At 36.5% G+C, this 24,819-nt stretch overlaps 1 protein-coding gene and 1 long non-coding RNA gene across 6 annotated transcripts in view; one reads left to right on the top strand and one right to left on the bottom strand.

Moving 5' to 3' along the window:
• The window catches only part of RTKN2 (rhotekin 2), an 83,786-nt gene that overhangs the window by 10,246 nt on the left and 48,721 nt on the right, over positions 1–24,819 (bottom strand). For 3 of the 5 annotated variants that reach the window (XM_027597084.2, XM_027597083.2, XM_027597087.2), the window contains 4 exons: positions 22,712–22,806; positions 22,312–22,398; positions 12,308–12,414; positions 11,249–11,380 (listed from right to left, as the gene is read on the bottom strand). In XM_027597084.2, the coding sequence (XP_027452885.1) occupies positions 11,249–11,380; positions 12,308–12,414; positions 22,312–22,398; positions 22,712–22,806 (421 nt within the window). The remainder of the gene's footprint in view (positions 1–11,248; positions 11,381–12,307; positions 12,415–22,311; positions 22,399–22,711; positions 22,807–24,819) is intronic. The other 2 variants (XM_027597086.2, XM_027597085.2) reach the window with 1 other exon arrangement.
• LOC113923874 overlaps positions 13,349–24,819 on the top strand; it is a 47,815-nt gene continuing 36,344 nt past the window's right edge. The window contains exon 1 of the long non-coding RNA XR_003520443.2: positions 13,349–13,592. This is a non-coding gene — a long non-coding RNA (uncharacterized LOC113923874). The remainder of the gene's footprint in view (positions 13,593–24,819) is intronic.

The raw sequence follows: 24,819 nt of genomic DNA on the forward strand, positions 1-24,819 counted from the left end.
GTTATCACTTAAAGCAGTAAAACCATAACTTAGTGTTTACTGCAGCAAAGCAGTTAGGTTTTCTCCATTAACATTTATTTCATATGTACCATTCATTTACAAAGCTCATAGCTAAAGATCCATGAAGTACTATAACCTTCGTGATAGTAACAATTATCTTTTTAAACGCTGAATGCACCGATCTACAACAAAGGCAATGATTTCATTCATGTTGGTAGTTTAAACTTTTTCTGCATGGTACTAGGTATGACATTGTGGTGCTTATTGTATCTACATGCAGAAAAGTCTTGTTCCCAAGGCATTCAAACACCACCACACCTCATGACAAACTAGCATCTACATGCAGTTTCCAAGGAGTTTGGGGGAAAGAAGTCTGGAATACAACTATCTATTTATGCAACAATAGGGATTTGGCTGCTTGGATAATGACTGATGTTATTCTAGAGCAGTGTTGTCCATTAGAAATATGTGAGCCACATATGTAATTTAAGAGTCTCTAGTAACCACATTAAGAAGGTAAAATGAAACTGGTGAAAATCATTATGTATTAATTGTTACATTATTTTAAAATCATGTTTTTATGTAACCAACACATCCAAAATATTAGTTTAACATGTGAGCAAAAAACATTTTTTGAGATATTTTACACTCTTTTTCATACTAAGTCTCCAAAATCCAGTCTCTATTTGAAACTTACAGCACATCTCCATTTGGACCAGGCACATTTTAGGTGCTTAACAGCCACTGGTGCCTAGTGGCTCCTGACCGGGTTGAACAGGTCTAGACTCATATGTGTAAACCTACTGTAGTGTGTGTAGAAGAGTAGTTAGCTGGCAGTTACAAAAGCTGATTGGGAATGAGAAGAAATTCCTCATTTCTTTCAGTATTGAGTGAAGAGAGATTGTATGTATAGTCATACCCCAAAACCAACATACACATATAATGATGTCTATGTGGACGTTACAGAAGTAGCAAAGAGTTACAAAGAAACACTGTAAATTCCCTGAAGAATGGGTGACTACGGGCAGGTGAACACCATATACACCAGCTCCCCCTCATCCTCAGTTTGTGACTTTCTGCAGTTTCAGTTGCCTCCAGTCAACTGCAGTCCAGAAGCAGATGATCCTTCTTCTGACATATGGTCCCAAGGTCAGCAGTAGCTACGTCACAGCACCTACGTCATTCACCTCACTTTGTCTCATCACTCAGGCATTTTACCATCTCCAATCATCACAAGAAGGGTGAGTACAGTACAACAAAGTATTCTGAGAGACAGAAAGACCACATTCACATAACCTTTATTACATATATTGTTAGAATTATTCTATTCTACTATTAGTTGCTGTTGTTAATATCTTACTATGCCCAATTTATAAGTTAAACTTTATCAGAACTGTGTATGTATAGGAAAAAACAGCATAGCACAGGTTCAGTACTATCCACAGTATCAGGCCCCCACTAGGGGTCTTGGAACATATCCCCTGCAGATAGGAAGGGACTTATACTACAGAAGTTCTTTCCTGAAGGAAGGAATTCTTATTCAAGAATCACATGAGAAAAAAATGTATGCTGCATGAAGTAGCAACATAACTTTGAAAGTTTTGAGCATCACAAAAGGTAAGGATTTGGTAACCATCTTAGAGACAGTCTATCCTGTCAATTTTAAAATGTAGGAATGTGAATGTCTTCAGAGGGTTATAATGGACTTATGGTCAACATTGTAATCTAAAAGAACAGGGTCTTTTTACATTCCTATGCCATGGTAATGAACTTTGTGAATTAACTCTTTTAAGTAATTATTTATACAATATAAAAACAAAATGGTGCCCTAAATGGCATCCTTGGAGGCTGAAAATGCATATAATCCATCTCTTTAAATAGAAAGCTTATTATCACTAGCAGAGAATGACTTAAGCTCTAGGAAGAATCTTTAATATGCTCTCAATAAGATTTATTGAAGGCTGACTCAGTGGGGGAGGAGGGCAAGAGAACCCTCCTTGCTGTTAGTATTAAAAAAAACAAACAATGAAATATGAAGTATTGCTGTTGTTGAAATTGTGCTTCCCTCCATCCAAATCTATCTTAATACAAATTTCTGACTACCTTTTGTATATAGGATTAAAATGGATTCAACTTTTAAATAAGGAAAGTGTGATTTTTACAGATGAATATGTACATTTTTAATAACACCAAGATACCATTTCAAATGAAAACAGCTATGTAGAAAATCTGACGAACTGGATCATTTATATCCTTCTAAGAGGATATAATGCAATAATATAAAAATACTATACATTATACACTCCATTAACTCTGAGAACCATAAATACCACTAAATTTTTAAAACGTGAGAAGCGGGCGCCTGGGTGGCTCAGATGGTTAAGCGTTTGCCTTCGGCTCAGGTCATGATCCCAGGGTCCTGGGATCGAGTCCCGCATCAGGCTCCCTGCTCCTTGGGAGCCTGCTTCTCCCTCTGCCCCTCTCTTTCTCTCTCTCTGTCTCTCATGAATAAATAAATAAAAAGTTAAAAAAAATAAAACATGAGAAGCTTTTAACGGGTGCAAATGAAACACAAAATAGACCATTTGAATTAACTTACTATATTTTAGCATAATTTAACTAATGGGAAGTTTTTCAACCAAAAAACTCCATGTCAAAGAAAAAGTCATTAAACAAATAAAGTTTCTGATAATGTCAGAAAGTCTATGCAAGTTGTTTTTCATTGTGGACAAAGTATCAATAAGAGTGCTTAAAACTGCACTTCTCAAACAAAGAATGGATTAGAAAACACAAGGTGCATTTTAGGGTATGAAAGCAAGAAGCTTGGGTATTTTCGCTCCCCCTACTTCAGCCGCCTAAAATATTATCTGTCACTCACTGTATTTGAAATATATTTGAAAAATAAGTGAATGAGATAGGAGAACAACTCAGTAATGACAGTTGTAGGTTGACAGACTCCGATCCCAGAGATGACCCTAATCCTACTCTTTATAGATGAGGACACTGATGTTCCGAAATCAGTTTTCTATCCAAAGTCAGAGTTTTCTGCCCAAACCATTTAGATGATTTGGGAGGGGTTTTTTGTTTTTGTTTTTTAAGATTTCATTTATTTATTTGAGAGAGAGAGAGAGAAATCACAAGTGGGGAGGTGGGCAGAGGGAGAGGGAGAAGCAGGCTCCTGGCAGAACAGGGAGCCTGATGTGGGGCTTGATCCCAGGACCCTGGGATCATGACCTGAGCCGAAAGCAGAAGCTTAACTGACTGAGTCACCCAGGCGCCCCTGATTTGGGAGGTTTTACAGTCAACTTTTATTGCTTTGTGGATAGATCTGAGACTATTCACTCTGAAATTTTAATCCTCAGCTGGATCTACTCTGTCAGTTATTACATACCGAACTGCAATCTTCCACTGCATGAGATAGTGGGTACTCAGAGAAGGCCAAGTGTAGTCAATAAAAATATAATCTGAGAAGTCAATTTTGTAACAAAATACAGTTAACTCTGAAATCAAAGGAAAGTTTCTTTTAGGTTATTCCTTATTTTGAATTAAGACTGTACTTCAACCTCTTGATTTCTGTGATAATGGAAAATTACTAAGTCAGGACTAGATTTATGAACTGTTTCTTACCTTACTTTTTGACTACACGATCTTTAAAAGGCTACTATGTACTCAGATTATGGTTTCTAAATACTCTTTCCTGCTAAAAGGAACCAGATCTCTTTACAGAGATGGCTGATTCTCAGCCTGGGCCAGGAAATGTACAGGATAATCCTAGAACATGTTCTCCCACCAGAAATCAAAGATTACTAGGGTTGTATCAAAAGGACTCAGGAGCCAAGTTGAAGAGGCTTCCAGTAGACAAAGATGGGACCATCTGATGTCAATAAGAACGGTAATGGATTGATGCAGGAAATATCTTTAAATCTATAAATTCATAATGATATTTAAAAATGAACTCATTTGTCACTTTTTAAGGATTCTAAGGGAACTACCTCACTATTTTGGTAACTAGTTAAAGTCTTTATTCTGTCTTCCCTATAAGAATTGTACCTCAAGCAAATAGCTGATAAAGTAGAAGTTTCCCAGCTAATAAATGAAGAATATTAAAATATCATCAGTTTGCAATCCCTAATGAAATAAAGGATCTAAGCAATGCTCATCTGTGAATGTTAATATGAATAGAAGACTCAGACATATTAAATGCCTCCCAATATGGGGTGCCTGGGTGGTTCAATTGGTCAAGCCTCAGACTCGTGGTGTCAGCTCAGGTCATGATCTTGTGGTGGTGAGACCAAGCCCCAGGTCAGGCTCCACACTCAGTGCAGAGTCTGCTTCAGACTCTCTCTCCCTCCTCCAACTCACGCCCTCTCTCTCTCTTAAAAAAAAAAAAAAAAAAAACTTTAAATGCCTCCCAATAAAAGTACAAAATATTTCCTAAGACATATTGTTACTAACCAACCTAAATCAGCCAAAAATAGAAGGGAAAAGGAAAAAGACAACTCAAAGATGCAAGCAACAAAATCCAGACTATGGAAAACTCTGTAGGATACATGACCGAATTTCTTCAATAAATTGTGTGTGTGAGAGTGTGTGGGTGTGTATATGTGTGTCTGTGTGAGAGAGAGAGAGAGAGAGAAAGCACACGAGAGTGCTAGAGCATTCCAACAGATTTGGAGATTTAAATGACCAAATCAATTAACTGCAATATATAACCCTATTTCAAAATCCTGATTCAAAAACGAATTTAAAAATTACAAGACTGGGAAATTTGAACACTGAAATTTTGATGATAGATTGACTATACATATGACTATTTTTCTAAAGTATGATAATTGTTATATTTACAAGTTAAATCATACAGTCTCCAAGATTTGCTTCAAAATAATTCTATGGTGGGGACAATGTGTGAAGGCAGATATAGGTTTACTTCTACCTTTCTCTTTATAGATTATCTTTAAATTTTTCCCCTCAAAAATTGAAAATAAAATACAAGTACAAAAAACTAAGTGCCTCCTTTCCTACCGATAACATTATTTCACTCACAGCTTCCTCATAAACATGTTGTAAGAATAAATGAGTTCTTTGAAAGGTGTTTGGTCTAAAGTCTTGTTAATCAGGAACAAAAACAAAATGTTGCTGGCCAAAAACAAGCTTTAGACCTTATATATACTCTAATGACAAAGAAAGTATACCTTCACAATATACGGCAAGGAATGTTTGAAATACATAAACCATAACCATAAATTAAACCAAGCATTAGGAAGGATTAGTATTAGTGTGATATAATTATTTTCAATTTATGCCAATTAAATCAGATGTAAATTCCTAAAGGAAGAGGTTTGTTTAAATAATTATTTTTGCTATATTTAATAAAGGACAATCTAAATCATTGGTAGCATTGAGACATTAAAGGACTAACATAATCAGAAAAAAAATCCCATGTGCTTCATAATAATCTGCTTGCTAGGATCCATGACAAACATAATGGTTAAAAGCAATTTCAAGACAATTTAACAAAGGCCTATCACACCAAGTAGTGATACTGATTTGTTTAGTACAACTTTTATTATTCATTAAATTGAAGTGATATACAGTATTTAAATCAAGAAAAGACTTTTGATCACAAAGACCCACGCCACTTTTCCATCCCACTCCCCACCCCACTGGCAATGAATAAAACTTTGGCTAATAAAATGTTTTCTACAATGTATAGAGGATTCAGTGGCTCTGTTAAGTACCCCTGATTGGGAATGTCTTGCTCAAGAACATTAATAGGGAAGTTTTTTGAAGTTGAAGCAATCACTTTGAAGTAAACCATCCTTTCAAATTTGGATTGAAAAGAGGAGGGGAATAGCTTAGGCTTTTCTTTCCTTCATGTGACTCTTTCCACAGATGGCTCCCTATGAAAATTAATAAACTGACTTAGCTTTATAGGAAATGCCATGTAGAAGAACAAAAATTATGGTTAGAGAACAGATCCTGTGATCAAAATAACAGAACTATTATTTATATATACCTTAGCAACTGCAAAATTTATGTTTTTACATAAAGTGGCATTAAACAAAATTATTATTTTCTAAATCATGAGAGAAGAAAGACAACCAAAAGAAAAGAACTCTGATTTGTATTTAATATTTAACATTATTAAGCATAAAAAGATCTTAGAGCCCCAGCATTGAAAATATACTAAAAACTGAAACAAAAGCACTATTATTTAAAAGTTTTATTTGGTGCTTACCTGCTCTACAGATCAGAAAATACCAAGTTGGCATTTATCAAAGATCTTGTTTATTTGAGAATATACTAATAGCATGTGTCCCTTAGAATATTTCCAAAGTAAGCCAAACAATGAAAACATCTACCTTATATTTAAAAACCAAGTAATTTAAAACATTTAATAAATAAAAATCTATGAGTTTATCATTAGTACGGGGAGAACACAACAGACACAACACCCATTTGCTTCTTCTGGAGGGAGTAATAGTGCTCCAATACACACTGCCAATATCAGTACAAGACCAGTAAGTAATACCAACTCCTTACTCTGAAAACTGGTAATTAAAACAGTAAGCTTTCACCCTGCCTTTTCAGGAGGGACTGGGATTCATTCATTCCTACTTGACGAGAAAAAGTCCTTCTTTACAAAAGAATGCCAGCTAATACATGTAGAATGAGGGGTATTATGAGAAAGCATATGCAATCTCCGGTGTAATAATCAATTCAGACAAGGGCAATCAGGTAATAAAACTATTACGTGAAAGACTATTGGAGGACAAAGATAGTCACACAGTGCCAAACTATCACCTCACTGACTACTTGCTAATAGTAAAGAGGAAAACTTACCTTTATGCTGAAGAGAGCTAGTGGTCACCACCTTAACCAGTCATTAAACGTGACATTGCCAACAATGAGACAACCTGACATCATGTGCCTCTGAACAGAATGCCCTATAAAGTATTTGTCACTATGCAGGAAACATGGTGGTAAATGATGTTTAAGAATGAATCTAATCAAGCCTCTAGACCTAATTTACAGTTTAGTAGAATGCATAATCCTTGAACATTCCTAGATTGAAAGCAAAAGCTAAAAAGGATGTCTTAGGGAAAATGGGGAAATGGTGAATATGGACCGGATGATTAGATGATATAAGACAATTACTGTTCATTTGGTTAGCTGTGATAATGGTATTGTAATTTCATTCACACACAGGTACACTTTTGTTTTAGAGTTTCCTATTTTTAAGAGTTGCACGTTGAAGTATTTGGGGATGAAGTGTCAATGTTGGAGACTTATGTTCAAACGGGTCAGCAAAAAATGTAGATAAGAGGCTTTATAGACTCACAGCTGTAAGATAAATAAGGTCTGAAAGTGACTATAGTTGATGACACTACTGTATAATTGAAATTTGTGAAGAGAATAGAACTTAAATGTTCTCCCAAAAAAGCTTAAAAAACCTATAATCCAATAATGATTGCAGTAATGATTACACAACTGTATATTATCTGTCAAAATTATCAAATTGTACACTTACAATTGGTGAATTTTATTTTATGTAAGCTATACCGTCATAAGACAAATTAAAAATGAAATACAAAGAGCTTCAACTCCCCCCAAGAAGAACACCTAGAGAGAAAGCAAACTGGACAGCAACAGTAACTGCTGAATCTAGGTGGCATGAGTGTCACTCCAGTATTGCTTCAACTTCTTCACAAATCTGAATCATTGTCTAAGTTGAGAAAAAATAAGTAAAAATGACTTTAATAGAAGATATAACTACATGGCAGCCAGGCTTACAGAAGTAACAAACAGATTTCTTGACCCAGATAGTCATATTTAAATAAGGTAACCAGGGTATTTACTGCTAAAGAGCAGTTTTCAGGTGAATGGAAGGGCTCAAGGGAAACCTGAGGTAGGAGTAGGAACTGCCAACAGGAGAGCTGCTGTAGAGAGAGGGCAGGAATCAGCCCTGGAGAAAATGAAGACAGCAACATCACAAAGCTAGAGAATGTTGCACCTTGGTATCAGTTCAATCTTTGAGATCAGCAACTAAATTCTATTAATCTTCTCAACCTAACCCTTACCTCATGGTTTAATCTTAAAATCCTCTTTTGTACTTGAGACAAAAGTCATGCACAATGACAATTTATGTCATCAGTCCTCAGGGTCAAATATAGCCCATGGTTGTCCCCAAGTCTAAGGTCAAGTCTATACAAATTACTAGATTAATCATTTTCCTGTGAATTTGTAATGGTCAATTGTGAAACCACCACTGGGATTTCTAAGTATGGTGACTTCAGGCATCTTAATAATGGAGCTGATTGACTACAGAATCACATCAGTCACCAGGCCTTCAGCTTTTATAACCACAAGGAAAAATGAATCAATTGAAAAAAGGTCAATTCAGCTGGGCCATGTAAACACTGTTAACTGCTTTTCTGGAATTACACCCTTGTCATCAGACAAGAAAATACACATACCCTGGTTACAGTAACAGAGGGGTTCCACTATAACTGCCCTCTTACATTTAAATGCTAAAGATTCAACACATGTCTACGCCATTGCCTAGAGGTAGAAACTGTGGCTTCAGGCTCACAACCTCATTTCAGAGATATTTCTTACTTTCAAAACGTATTCAGAGTGGGTATGGGGCTAGGAAAAAGTCTAATTTTGTCTTCCAAATCTAGTCTAGCAGTATGTCTGTAAGGAAATAGAAAAACAGTGAGCCATATAATTTTACTTACTAGCTAGACAAGTTCTATCTGATCTGTGAGTCAGTTTCTTCACTTATAAAACAGAAATAACATACCTATAAAACAGGGCTGACTTACCTGCTCTGTCTGCCATAAAGGACTGATATGGTAAAATGAATACCTTGAAAATTATTTTCAAATAAAACAAATGAATTTTAAAATACCCTTTGTCTAGATTACATTTTAATTTGTTTTAGGACTATCCATATTCTATTGTACAACATGTAAGAGAAAAATTGGTAGAATTCCATTTTTACTACCTAGGTACCTAGTGAAAAACAGTTTAGACAAAATCATCTACACAGAACTCTTGTCAAAAACATCTACCTGAATCCTAGTGAAACAGTCAAAAACAGATGTGGGGACTGGCATGGACTTTTCCAAAATGTCAATATAATAAAAGACAAAAAAAGAAAAAGAGGCAGTGAGTGATGGGTCCAATTTAGAAAAAAAAGGAAACAATCAAACGACATGGTGACCAGCTGCAATTTGTGATCCCTGATGGGGGTCTTGGATCAAACAATAAACAAACAATAGCAAGAACACTGTAGGGACAATTGGGATAATTTGCTCTATATATTAGGTATTATTATTGTATCAACAATAAATTTCTTGAGTGTGGTAATAATATTATGGTTATGAAGGAAATGTCCTTGTTTTTGGGGAAGAAACGTTATGCTGTTTGCTACTTATTTTCAAATGGTTCTGAAAAAAATCTCAAACTACGTAAAGAGAAAGCAAATATGGGAAAATATTAATGACAGCTGTTCATTATTCTATTCTTTCAACTCTTCTGCACATCTGAAATTTTCAAAAGGCTAAGGTGGAGAAAAGTGGACACTGCATAAACAAAACAAAACACCGTGCAAGTAATGAAAAAATTATATCAATTTTCCAATAATAAAAATATACTTTCATAAACCTAATTATCTAAACCAAAATAAATTCACCATGTTGTAACATCGAGGTTTATTATTTAAGAGCAGCAGTAATCTTCCTGATACACAAAACGGATAAATTAAGTGGACTTAATTTAAAAGGTCTCACTGAAGAATTTCCTTTAAGAAAAAGCAGTATAATTTCCAAAAGCAGGATAGAAACAGACCAAATGTTGTTATTGGAAAAGATCAGAGAAATTAACTCAAGTCCTTATAGATTAGCAACCTAGTATCCATATGTTTCTCAGGACATACAACTTTTTTTTTCAAAAGATAATTTAAAGTCAAGTAGAACATGCACAGTTAACAGATGTGATGGCTCATGCTTTACCATTGCCTTCAATTCAATCACTCCACAAGCAAGCAAAGTAAAACAACTAGAAACAATTAAGTACAGTCTATGGAGAGAAAACATGATATTCTGCTCTAGAAATGACTTTAAGTACTCCAGAGTAGGAATGCCAAAAAGGGGGCTGGGGAATACTAGGCTTGGATAACAGATGAAGATAAATTCAAGATGACGGTGTAAGTGTGTGTGCGTGCACATGCATGTGTGTGTGTATGTGTGTGCGCATGCATGTACGTGTGCTTGTGTGCGCGCATGCATGTGTGTGCTTGTGTGCGCATGCATGTATGTGTGTGTATGTGTGAGCATGCATGTGTGTGCTTGTGTGCACACGCATGTGTGTATGTGTGCGCATGCATGTGTGTGCGCGTGCATGTATGTGTGCGCGCATGCATGTATGTGCGTGTGCATGCATGTGTGCACGCATGCAGGTATGTGTGTGCACGTGCATGCATGTGTGCGCATGCGTACGTGTGTGTGCATGTGTGTGCGCACGTGTGTGCATGGCAGGGGGTGGGGTGGGGAGGGATCAGGCTTTCCTATTCTGACACAAGGCTGGACAACTGCCCATCAATCACATAAGAAATCAGGAAGTATTCTCAGGAATGTCTTTTTATGGGTTCATTTGAATATTAACTACAAAAAGCATCACTGTAATATGAACTAACAATTTATGTTTATATAATCTCTTAAATAAATTCATGAAAAATTTAAATATCATGTTAATGTGGAGTTACATTCTCTGCTTTAAAACCTATTTACTGGTATAGATTTCCAATACTATGTTTTTTTAGGAAATATACAGTATTTCCTTTACCAGATAAGCTCTGTAATGGAGGAAAAATAAGATTAATTTATCTTTATGAACTAATTTTTAACTTTTTATTTTTTGTTTTTATCTTTTTTAAGATTTTACTTATTTAGTTAGAAGAGAGAGACAGAAATAGCGAGAGAGCATGAAGAGGGAGGAGAGAGAGAAGCACACTCGCCGCTAAGCAGGGAGCCTGACTCAGGGCTCGATTCCAGGACCCTGGGATCATGACTTGAGCTGAAGGTAGAAGCTTAAGCAACTGAGCCACCCAGGCACCGCTGAACTAACCTATTTTTAGCAGTCCTTCCCTTTTGTCCATAAATGGTAACAATGTGAATTGTACAGAAAAGAACAAACTTTATAAAATGTTATATCTTTATTTTCAAAATAGCATTTTATTTACCTTGTTAATGGACACTACCAAAGCTGGTTCCACTTTAGCTTCAATTTCTTCTGGAGTGTAAAAACAATAAAGTTTACCCCCTCTTAAAACACAATACAACCTTCTCCAACTAATCAGGCTTTCTTCCATTTGCTGAAAAAAAATTCAAGAAACCATCGACCTTAATCATTATTTATCATCATTAAATTCAACAAAATACTTAATTATCAAAGTTACATTAGTTAAAAAAATTTTTAAATGTGATAGAGTTACCCATTAATTTAGTGTGCAATAAGTCAACAGTCCAAAATCAGAGTAAGTTAGTATCACAGAAGAAAGGTTTGGAATTCTCAAAAGCATTAAGCAAAATGGAGGTAAAGATTACCACATAACTTTTACACACATAAAATCATAAATCAATGCAGTTTTAGAAAAGCTAGTCTATTCAAACTTAGTGCTTTAAATTCCACAGCAAGCCATCTAATGACTCAAAAAAATTATAAAAATAACTCAATACTCAAAATATAATTTTCCCTTACTGTTCTCAGAACACTGGAAAATGTTGACTACCCCATAGGAATGCAAATTTTCTCTCCTCTTAATGGAATCTTTTAAAGAAAAGTTATTGATTCATTGAAGCCCATAATTAATTATTTACTGAATATAAATAACTTTGGTTATAAATAAATCAGGAGTAGGTGGCACAGAGGCAGCCTTGGAAGCCCAGAGGACTAAACTGTGCCAAAAGCTGTCTGCCAGAAAGGCCCTTCTATGAAAGGTGTGGAGCAGTCATCATCCGCTTCCACAAGGAGTCCTCTGCTGCTGACTATCCGGTTCCTGCTCTTATGAAACAGAGGAACCTGGAGAGGTAGCTCCTTAGCCATCTAAACTGCATCAGACCCCACCCTTCCCCCCTTCTCACCCCCAACCCTGTCACCCATCATTCTATGTCTAACATGGAGAAAACTGTCATTTAAAAGAAGACTTTAAAAAATACTTATTATCAGAAGGTGAAACAACTGCCAGTATATTAAGATCTAGATTGTAGCTATAATTGTAGGATATTTAAAGTCCTCCAACCTGCTGATTAAGAAATCCTGCAAATGCATCCTCAGCCATACAAGCTGGCTGGGCGACTAGGCGGCAGCACATGTTGCCATATAAGGGAAGCCAAAATGAAGACTCCTCTATTTAAACAAGATAGAAAAAAAAAATCAAATTACAAACATGTTTATTTAAGGTCATTATACATTTTTATGTTTTTTCTTTTTGCAACTTTTTTTTGCTTTATATAAGAACATATGTAAAGGTTCATCCTACTCATATACAAGTGCCATAGTTAATGACAAAATCAAATATGAGAAAATAGATAGGATAAGATGATATTAAACTGATAGTTTATAAAACACTTTCACCTAGAATAGACATAGAACTTTTAGTTTCTTGATCTCTCATTTGAGCTTTAAAGTATTTAATCAAAGGAAGTAGTTCAGGGCATATAAAGAAACTCACCTAATATAAAAAACTTCTAATAAAATGATTTTCATACGTCAAATTCTACTTTTTGCTCTGATTTTCATTATAATAGCTAGCAAAGTGATCCTCTAAATAAAACACTTCAGAGCACAATTTCATGATAATACTTTAATAAGCCTTTTGGCTCTTCTTCTTTCCCTTCCCTTACTGAACATTAGGAGAAGCCCTCCAACATGGGCATCTGTGCCAGGGGTTGTGGGGGGAGCTGTGGTGCGCCAGAGCAAGGTGCTACAGCCAGGCAGGATGGGGAGGGTGAGTAGGAGAGCTGCCAGGCACAAGGTGTCAGAGCCTGAATGGGCTGGGGAAGATGGATGACGTGGGGGAATCTTTCCTCAGGGAGTGGTCTGGTGTAGGGGATCAAGGCCCAAGCAGAGTGAGGAGTGTCTACATGGTGTGGCTGCCCAATGCGAGGTATCAGAAGCCAAAGAGTAAGGAGAGTGCACACATTTGGCATGTGACTCAGCCATGGGAGTCAGAGTCCAAGAGCTGTGAGGACACAATCCATACATTCAGTGACCCAGAACAGTGTGTCAGAGCCCGGTGACATCTGAGAACAGGCACTGGGCATGGGGTGCCAGAGCACAGGCGGGCTGAGGGGGGTGTCCACATGGCATAAGGGAAAGGGCAGCCAGGCATGAGAACTGAAAGCCTGAGGACGTAGGCCTATGTGGGCTGTGTAAGCCTCAGCAAGGTAAGGAGTGGCCACACGGGGCAAGGGACAGCCTAGAATGAGTCAGAGCTCCAGCAAGGAGAAAAGAGCATCCATCTGGGGGAGATAGAAAAATGGCTGCCTTCAGGAAGACTGATCAAAGAAAATACATTTTTAAAGGTAATAGAAGACAGTTTTCTCTCTGTCAGAGAAAGGAGTTACAAATGTGTAGAATGAACTTGCACTGTTGGGATTAGAACTGGATACACTGGTGTGGACTCATGGTTTCCAACATATAGAGATTAAGAAATATAAGACCACATATGTGCATATGTGTTGCTGTGCCCGCTGAGAGGGCCTGGGGAAAGCAGCACCCTAATGGTGGTACTCTTATGGCAGGGAGTGTACCTAGATCCCAGACCGTGTCTTCTAAGTATTATTTCCATTAAAAAGAACTGGCATTCCTTGGAGAAATGACTGGTTCCTAGGCTGGGGCACAGAAAGTACCTGATGAGATTGAAATATCTTGTTATGCCATAAAGCAAGGAAACTACTCAATGAATGATGAGAACGCTGTCAAAAAGACAACAGAACCCATCTTGAATGTGCTCCCCTTGGCCAAACTGGAGACAACCTGAACCTTAAAGTAAGCAATATTAACCAATTTTGATGCACTGAATAAAATAGGAAAACATGAGTCCATATTGATATAAATAAATCAATGAGTAAACTGAAAGACTAATAAGAAATACACCGACATAGTTTCAAAACACTCCCCTCCTCCACACAAAATATGTATTAATTGCAAAGGGGAAACAAGAATAACTGTACAGTCGAGAAGGTGGGCAGACACCACACTAATCAAGTGATCAAAGTGAAAATTATTAGTAACGGGATGAATCGAAATTATATGCCATTTGACAGAATGCAATGAGAACTTAGCATCACTTCCGTGATATTTCTGCCAGAGATGCATATCCTAAATCTTATCCCAAGAAAACATCAGACAAACCCAAATTTAGGGACCTTCTACAAAATAAGAGACTATGATTTTTAAAAATGTCAAGGTTATAAATGACAAAAAAAAAGAACTGGTCCAGTTTGAAAGAAACTGAAAAAAGAATGATAATTAAAAGCAATGCAGGATTCTGCACTGGCTCCTTTTGTCATGAAAGACATTATTGGGACAATAAGCAACACTTTAATAGAGTATGATGATTAAAGGTGGTAATGTATTAATATTCATTTCCTGACTTGGAGAGTGGTAGTGATGTAGCCCATGTCCTACAGTAGGAAATACATACTAACATATTTGGGGCTAATGGAGAATCATGTAAACAACTTGCTCTCATGTATTTTGGGGGGGGAAGATCTTGACATTTAACTTGTAATTTTTCTGTAAGTGTGCAATTGTTTAAAAAGTTCTTTCAAAAAACATTAAGATATTCCTTTAATGTAGTGTGTAGGTGGGCATAGAGCTTTCACATTTGCATAATTCTCTGTATTAGGGTCTAAATAAAAACCCAATATATGGCCCTTTGCCCACACTCGACCACACGAAAATGATTTTCAAAGTTTCTACTGCATCCCTGTTGGTAATGACTATAAAATGGCTAGCTATTGGCTCTGACTATTATTGACGCAAAAGTCTTAATAATTCTGGAAAATAAAACATTTTTAGGTAAAAATACAATTATATTATATATAGATGCCATGCCAAGGTTTGGTACATCAGTAATATGAAAAAGACCAGCCGAAATGAAGTATACAAAGTAAAACAAAGTTTTTAACAACCAGCTTGCTCATCATTCTACTATAGAATAGAACACAACAAATTGCCTGGGACTATTAAAATCTTTTTTATTAATACCTTGGTAAAGCTGCTATCTTTCAGAAATAAAGGGTTTGAACTAGGAGAAATAAATGCATAAATACAAAAAAGGCAATGATTCTAAAACACAGACATAAATAAATAAATAAATATGAGAATCTCTTTTCCTAAAATAGGCAGGAAATGAAATAAAAATTGCATAAAAGCAGGCATCTAAGTAATACATCTGAAATCAACTTTGTGAGTTATGAATTTAAAGTTTGAAAGCAAATTTCTTTATATAGCAATCCCAGATTTATGAATGGCTTACGTTCTAAATATCTGTAAGCTAGTTGTATTTAAGTTAGGATGCACTTTCTAAAAAAATAGAATCATAAATGATGATTAGTGTTTCAGACGAGTTCATAAAGTTTCTCCAATCAATAATGTATCTGGAACCTAAATACCACATGTAACCATGTGCTTCTCTGTTAAAATAAGTTTAGATTTCATAGCACGCAGAGAAAAATAATTTCTTCCTGATTGCAGTCCTTAAAAAGGGATATTGGATGTAGAATTCCTTTTTCTACAGACTCCTTGCCACATACTCTGCAATCACCTGTCCCTTCTAACCTAGGTTTCTTTATAGCTCAGGACCCCTGTGGAATGAAGTGTAGAGTCACAGCTGCTTCTCTTGACTTCTGACAAGAAATATGGCATCTAGGCTAGTTACTTCACCTATCTGAGTATCAAGTCTTCATTTTTAAAAATACTACCTTCTTAGGTAGGAGGGTTGTGAAAATCACAAAGTGTAAATGGCATCTATCATTGTGTCTGGCACACAGTAGCTGCTTCTCATAATTTCATATCCAGGGCAGTCTCACTCTCAAAACCACACCCTTTCCATTTTCAGAGCTGTCTCTGTCCTTGTGCAACATAACTAATCGAAATATTTAATTCTTTTCTAACCAAGGGCAGCATTAGGACAAGATGAAACAGGAAGTGAAAAAGCAATTTGACTTTTCACTACTTAAAGATTTTATCTAATTCATTTGTAGTTTCAAATGGGGAACAAAATGGTGTTTAAAAATGACAGCAACAACAAAAACAAAACACAGGCAAGGGAAAGAATCCAGATAACATCTCAGTTCCGTGTGAGTCAATCTTCACAATGTGGTTTCATTGTTTTATAAAAAGCATAAAAATTTCTTGATGACAAAGATATCATTTTAGCTTTTCCTTTCAATTATCAAGAATAATAAAACTGAGTTATAAATTTTTAAAATTCTAGTATTTCCTCTTAATTTTATAGACATATTTAGGAAAACCCACTATATTAACGTAGATTTATATTAATGAATAAATTTGAGGATGGCTTTTTGCTGTATAAAATTGTTTCCTTTAGATTACAATATTTCTTATTTTTCAAAATATGATTTCCAAGATTTTAATTTACCCACACTCCTAGGAATATACATACGTATTATATAAAGAGTTAGGCACATATGTTACTATTTCTTAAATTTTTTTCTGTGGAGCCTACAAGTTCCAAAGTCAACAGTTTTTGGGTGTTATTATTTTAGGCATAGGTCTTCTCACAGTCTTTAATATGTTAGTCTGGATTGTGTTTCTCTAAAACAGAGCCATACCACACAGTTCCCATGCTGATCTGCCCATGAGCATTTTATTAAATAAGAATCTAGTACTATCTTACAGAATACTGAAGACAACTGAGGAATCACTGCTAAATTAATGCTTCCTTTATGAATTGTATTCCTTTCCACAACTTTTCAGATGATTTGGTTGAAAGAATGGACCCTTTCATCATCAATTCCATTATTCACACACTGATAGTATTTTGATTCTTTAGGTGTTTTAGCAGTCATCATCCCCAACCAGAAAGCATAGCAGAAAGAGCGCAGCCTGTCCTGGATTATTTAAAGTCTGGCTCACCCACTTCCTAGCTACATGATCCAGCATGTTATTTTCTCTAGGCTGCAATTCACCCATCTGTAAAATGTAAATGACAATAAAATGAGGAACTTGTGAAGGTCACAGAGCTAGCCAATGGTAGAACTAGAACAGGAGTCCAAGGCTGATGGCTCCACAGTCCAGGCTATTAATCACTTCATTGTAACATTTCTTTATAGATATATCTCACAGATACTAGCAATGAAAACTGCTACAAAGTATTTATTTATTTACATTTTATTGTGGTAAGAACACCTAACAGGAGATCTATCCTCTTACCAGATTTTTAAGTGCACAATACAGTACTGTTAACAATAGGCAGTGCATTGTGCAGATCTCTAGAACTTACCCACCTTGCATACCTGAAATTTTATACCCGTTATTTAGCAACTCCTTCTTTCCCCTGGCAACTGCCATTCTATGCCTGCGTCTCTGAATCTGACTATTTTAGTTACCTCATATAAGTGGAATCAGGCAGTATTTGTCCTTCTGTGACTGTCTATTTCAGTTAGCATGATGTCCTCAAGGTGCATTCATGTTGCCACATACGGCAGAATTTTTTTCCTTTTTAAGGCTGAATAGTATTTCACAGAACAGTGTCTGACACATAATAGACACTCAACATATGATGGTAATTTTTATAATTCTAGAGAACTGACACAAATGAAATGACAATAAACTCCATCTGCCAGATTTTCTGATGAAACTGATAATGCTAATTCTATAATGGACTTCAAGTTTTGGGTGATGGAAGTCTAGATTGTTCAGACCAAACTTCCCACTGAAAACTACTGAAAATGCTGAATCAAATATAGTTAAATTTTTTTCCCAGAGCAACAAAGAGGTAAAACACTATAAGAAATTACCAGTACAAATCTGATAGATGAGAACCAGTGAGTTAAGTGAGCACAGAAGCTGTGTTTGTCCTGAGAGCATTTGCCAATCCCAGCAAGTCTGAATTTATGATTTAATGATCTTGCAAGATGAGGAAGCAGAAATCAAAGTCTAGGGCCTGAACAATGTAACCAGTTTAATGGGAGATCCTCCTCATGCTAGGCTGATATCCTGAAGGAATCACCAACAGGGTAGTGGTGAACTAGAAATAATCCAAGCCCAGGAGTCTCAATGCCTAGAGGCAGGGGATAGAAGGGGCCCAGAGAAACTCAGACACGATCTTTGGGTAAAGCAGGCCTAGACTGATAGTCCCCCTAGGTGCCTGCCAGAAGCAAACAGAAACATTACGCATCAATTTATTCCTGTATGTAAACTTTTGATTATGATAACAAGTATATGAAGACATTCAAGGAATTGAAACATCATGAGAACCACTAGAAAAAGACAACAGAAATAGATCCAGAAAGACATTATTATATATCTGTATTATTAGTCATAGACTATAAAAGAGCCTTTTTACTAAAAACCTAAAAGATAACATTGACAATGCATGCAGGAAATACAAAGTTCCAGAGCAAATCTGAAAAAGTCAAATAGAACTTCCAGAGCCAAGAAATACAAGAACAGAAATGAAGAACTCTTGGGCAGCTGGGTGATAGACATTTGGGAGGGTATGTGCTATGCTGAGCGCTGTGAACTCTGTAAGACTGTTGAATCACAGATCTGTACCCCTGAAACAAATAATACATTATATGTTAAAAACAAAAAAGAAGAAGAAGAAGAAGAAGATAGCAGGAGGGGAAGAATGAAGGGGGGGAAATCTGATCAGAGGGGGAGACGAACCATGAGAGACTATGGACTCTGAAAAACAAACTGAGGGTTCTAGAGGGGAGGGGGGTGGGGGGATGGGTTAGCCTGGTGATGGGTATTAAAGAGGGCACATTCTGCATAGAACACTGGGTGTTATGCACAAACAATGAATCATGGAACACTACATCAAAAACTAATGATGTAATGTATGGTGATTAACATAACATAATAAAAAAAAGAAATGAAGAACTCTTGGTATATAGGTTTAACAGCATATCAGATGGAGCTGCAGAGAGAATAAAGGAAATAGAACATAGTTCATAAAGCAATCCAGAAAAGCATTAAAGACAGACAAAAAGATAAAAAATACATCATAAAGGGTAAGAAACATAGAGGATAAAGCCAGAAAGATGGACACAGGTTTAACAGGAATGCTAGAAGAAAAGCAAGAGGATGGAACAGAGGCTCTCTGAGTAGCAAAGTGAGATTTTTGTTCAGAACTAATGAAAGATACCAATCAGTAATTTAAGAAGTTAAAGGAGTTCCAAAAGCAGGATAAATGAAATTATATTCTACACCTATATTATAATGAAACTTCAGAAAACCAAAGACAAAGAGAAAATAAAGTTACCTTCCCAGAAGTGACACACTGACAAATGATTTTCAATAGCTAGTAAAAGAAGCCAGAAGAGAGTGCAATTATATCTTTAATATTCAAAAAGAAAAAATTGAAACTGCCAAAATCCTATATCCTATAAAAGATACCTTTCAAGAATGAAGCAAAATAGAGTCATCTTCAGACAAACACAAGAACAAAGAAGTATGGTACTGGTGGAACACACTAAATGAAATTCTAAGGATTATACTTAAAGCATAAGGGAAGTAATCCCAGATGTGAGATATAAGGTACAAATAGTACACAGAAACTTATAGGTAAATCTAAGTAAATACAAAATGTATAAAACATCTTGTGAACTTTAAAAATCAAATAGAATTATAATATACAACAATAGCACACAGGTCAGAGAAATGGAGTTCTTTTTTTTAATAATTTTTATTGTTATGTTAATCACCATACCTTACATCATTAGTTTTTGATGTAGTGTTCCATGATTCATTGTTTGTGCATAACACCCAGTGCTCCACGCAGAATGTGCCCTCTTTAATACCCATCACCAGGCTAACCCATCCCCCATCCCCCTCCCCTCTAGAACCCTCAGTTTGTTTCTCAGAGTCCATCGTCTCTCATGGTTCATCTCCCCCTCTGACTTACTCCCCTTCCTTCTTCCCCTCCTGCTATCTTCTTCTTCTTTTTTTTTTCCCTAACATATATTGCATTATTTGTTTCAGAAGTACAGATCCGTGATTCAACAGTCTTGTACAATTCACAGTGCTCACCATAGCACATACCCTCCCCAATGTCTATCACACAGCCACCCAATCCCTCCCACCTGAGAAATGGAGTTTAACTGTTTGAAAGTCCTTGCATTGTCTAAGAAAACAGTAAAACCATCTTTTAATTTTAGACTTTAATAAGTATGATTAATGACATTTCTAAAAGTAATTTCTGAAAGATGAGAAAAAGAATTATAACTTTACTTAGAACAAGGAAAAAGTGAAATGATAAAATTATCAATCCTTAAAAAGGCAAGAAAGAACAGAAAAACACATGGTATGTGTAAGATCAATAGCAAACACAGGATATGAAGGGAGATTTAAGCCCAAATATTTAATATCATATAATATGGCTTCTAAACTATTTGGTATTAAATGTAAAATGACTAAATGCTCCATTAAAAACACAAAGATTGTCAAATTGGATAAAAATTAAAATCCAGTATATAATCCTGTTTGAAGAGGCATATCTACAATATAAAAATAAGTACAGTTTAAGGTAAAAGAGTGGAAGAAAATGCACAATTTAAAAATTGTGTATCAGGGGCTCCTGGGTGGTTCAGTCAGTTACATGTCCAACTCTTGATCTCAGAGTTGAGTTCAAGCCTCACATTGAGCTCCAGTGTGGCATCCCCTTAAAAATACATTGTGTGCATCAAATAGCAAAGGCTCAAATAATATAAAGCAAAAATAGATGTAACTGTGAGAACTAGAAAAATCTACAATCACAGCAGATTTTATCACACCTCTCATAGTAATATAGAGTATATAGACTACAATAATTACTTCTAACAAACAGAATATATAGAAAAGACAGCTGAATAAAAACACTGACAAGCCTATTACAAGAATGATAATGAAAAGACAAGAGAATATACAGAAAGCCAGTATCAAATAGAAAGGAGGAACATCACTATAGATGCTGGGGAAATTCCATAAAACCACCATTAAGAAGTTAATGCTTATGAACCTCAAATTTTAGTTTATTTAATTTATGTTTTATTTTTTGAGAGAGAGAGCATGCACGTGTGCAAGTGGTGGGGGGGGAGGGGGAGAGGGAGAGGGAGAGAGAGAATCTTAAGTAGGCTCCACTCTCAACAAGGAGCCCAACACGGGTACAATCTCACAACCCTAAGATGACCTGAGCCAAAATCAAGAGCTGGATGCTTAACCGACTGAGCCACCCAGGTGCCCCCATGAACCTCAAATTTTAGATAAAATAGATGCATATATATAAAAATATAACTTACTAAACCTGACTCAAGAAAGAGTAAACCTAAAGAACCCTGTAACTATTAAAAATAATTGAATAGTGTTATAGTGATATAACCATACAATGAAATACTATAAGCAATACAATACTGAATGAACAAAAACCAAGTTGCCAAGAAGACATAATGTGATTTTATCCATATAAAGTTCAAACCAGAAAAAACTAAATTGTATTATTTAGAGAAGCACACATAGGTGGTAAAACCAAAAATAAATGCAAGGAAGTGAATACCATAAAAACTGGGATACATTTACACCTAGAATAATTAAGAAGTAATGTTGGCAATGTTCTTTCTTGACATGAAGGTAGTTATGCATATATTCATCTCATAATTATTTGTTACACTGTACATTTACGTTTTAAGAACGTTTCTGTATTTTTAATGTAATTTTTAGTGCAAAATCTAAAAATATTCTTGTAAAATCATCTATTTCATCAGTATGGAGTCACCCATCTTTACAACAATAAGTATAAGTAAGGTTGTACATAATTTTATATATTCTCCTTCAGAAAATGGACAAGAATAAATAACTCAAATTATATTTCTAAACTACTTTGCCATCACCACTCTGTATTTTTCCTCATAGGTAAAATAATCTGGGAGAATGGAGAATACTCTTGTTAAATTTTACAAATCTTTCTAATCACTTAGCTCCCTTCTTCAACTTGTTATATTATTTTTTTAGATAAACTACAACTACCAGTATCACCCAGAGAGAAAAGGGTTCAGATTAATTCAGCCCTACCTTCTCCTATATTCTCTGTTTCTACCAACAGGAGGGTTGGCTTCCTCAATTTCAACTTCAAAAATAAGACAGGTCTTCGACTGCCAACTAGAGGGGTGGTAAAGTAATCAATTTCAAGTCAAAGACAAAGATTCAGAATACACAAAATCTTTCTATCCTCACTAAGCTAGCCTCACAAACAAATCTCTGGCAAATGGCATGGAAAAAGAAAAACAATTTTTTTTTCTCTTTAAGGGAAAAGGAATAGACATATTAGAAAAAACCCACAGATAAACGCATGCCTACATTATTTAAGCCAACATCCGCTTCAGAGGAGCATATTAAAATTAGAAATTATTACTGACACCACGTTATCTATTAACATAACATATGTAATAAGTAAAATATAGACTATACTCACCATTTCCATTAATAGACAGATTATGTGTCTTGAAACTATCCTCAGCACTTTCCAAGGTCAGAGTAGTATGAGCCAGCAAATTATACTTTGCACCACTAGTAATAGGGGGAAATAAGACATACTTTGAGTATTTTAGTATATTTTCTACTACATAAAATATTTAGATGTTCAATAACAGAAAATAAACAACCTGATTGAAAAACAGGCTGAGGTCTTTAATAGATATTTCTCCAAAGAAGATATACAAATGGCCAATAAAAACATGAAAATGCTTAAGATCACGAATCATTAGAAAATGCAAATCAAATCCACAATGAGCAGGGCGCCTGGGTGGCTCAGTCAATTGAACATCTGACTCTCATTTTCAGCTCAGGTCATTATCTCAGGGTTGTTGGATTGAGCCCCGCATCCACCTCTGTGTTCAGCACAAAGTCTGCTTGAGATTCTCTGGCTCTCGCTCTGCCCTGCCCCACATTTACGTACAAGCGCGTGTGCTCTTTCTCTCTCAAATAAATAAATATTTTAATATTTAAATAAAAAAATACAAGGAGGGGGCGGAGCAAGATGGCGGAGGAGTAGGAGACCTAGATTTAGTCTGGTCTCAGGAATTCAGCTGAATAGGGATCAAACCATTCTGAACACCTATGAACTCAACAGGAGATCGAAGAGGAGAGTAGCAACAACTCTCTTAACAGAGAAGCGACCACTTTCTGGAAGGTGGGATGTGCGGAGAAGTGAATCCAAGGCGATATTCGGGAGGATAGACGGTGGGGGAGGGGGGCTCAGCCAGCCGCTTCTGGCAAGTGATAGAGCCGCGGAGCACAAAATCAGAACTTTTAGAAGTCGGCTCCGCTGAAGGACGTTGCTGCAGTGCCTAAGTGGGGGGTGGAATCCTCCCGGGACAGTGTGGTCTCAGGACCCTTGGGGCCACAGAAAGACCGGGGGGTGCCTGAGTGCGGCAGAGCTCCCATGTATCGGACGGAGCGGGGAAGCCAGCTGCAGAGACGAAGCCGAGGCGTGGGCTCTCAGCTCAGGGTGGCCATAAACTGTAATCCACGGCCCAGTCAGGCCACTGCTCCTGCAGCAGGGGCTCAACAAGCGGCAGAGCTGGGGAGACTCCCCTTTCTCCCCTGGGAGGAGCGGCGCGGGAACGCACCGCAGGGATCTGCTGGGTTTGGAGACTCCACACGGGGTCGGGTGCTAGAGACAGAAATGCTGGGTCACAGGCCGGGTGAGCACGGAGTGTGGCCAGAGACCAGGGAGACGGGAGTGACTGCTTTTCTCTGGGGGCGCACTGAAGAGCGGGACCCTGAGTTCTCAGCTCCTCCGGGTGGAGATTGGGAGGCCACCATTTTCACCCTGGTCCTCCAAAGCTGTACCGAGAGCTTGCAGGGAACAAAAGCTCCTGAGAGCAAACCCGAGCAGCTTGCTTAGCCCGGAGGACAAAGACATTTGGAAACCACGGCAACAGGCCCCTCCCCCAGAAGATCAGCACGAACAGCCAGCAAGCCAAGACCAAGTTTACCGATCAAGGAGAACGGGAGAACTCCAGCGCTAGGAGAATACTGCACATAGAATTCATGGCTTTTTTTTACCATAATTCATTAGTTCATCAAAGTTAATTTTTTAACTGTTTTTTTTTTAAATTTTTCTTTTTCCCTTTTTCAACCAGCATCTTATCAATCCTTTTAAAAAAAAACATTTTTTTATTTTTCATTTTTAGAGTCATATTTTATCCCTTCATAGTAGTTACCCTTATTTTTGGCATATATATATATAAGTTGTTCTCTCTTTAAAATTTTGAGATACAGTTTCTTCTAACAGATCAAAATATACCCTAAATCACTAGTGTATGGCTTTGTTATAATCTCCTGCCTGATCACATTCTCTCCCTTTTTTTTTTTTTTAAATCTTCTTCTTTCTTTTTTCAAACAACTTATCTTATCAATTCTTTTTATAAAATCTTTTATAATTTTCATCTTTACAGTCATCTTCCATCCCTTCATTGTATCAACCCTTATTTTGTACATATATGTGTCTTTCTTCCTTTAAATTTTAGGAGGCACTCTTTTCTAACAGACCAAAATACACCCAAAATCTAGTGTGTG

The sequence above is a fragment of the Zalophus californianus genome, chromosome 15 (genome assembly GCF_009762305.2).
Source record: "Zalophus californianus isolate mZalCal1 chromosome 15, mZalCal1.pri.v2, whole genome shotgun sequence".
NCBI classification, from domain to species: domain Eukaryota; kingdom Metazoa; phylum Chordata; class Mammalia; order Carnivora; family Otariidae; genus Zalophus; species Zalophus californianus.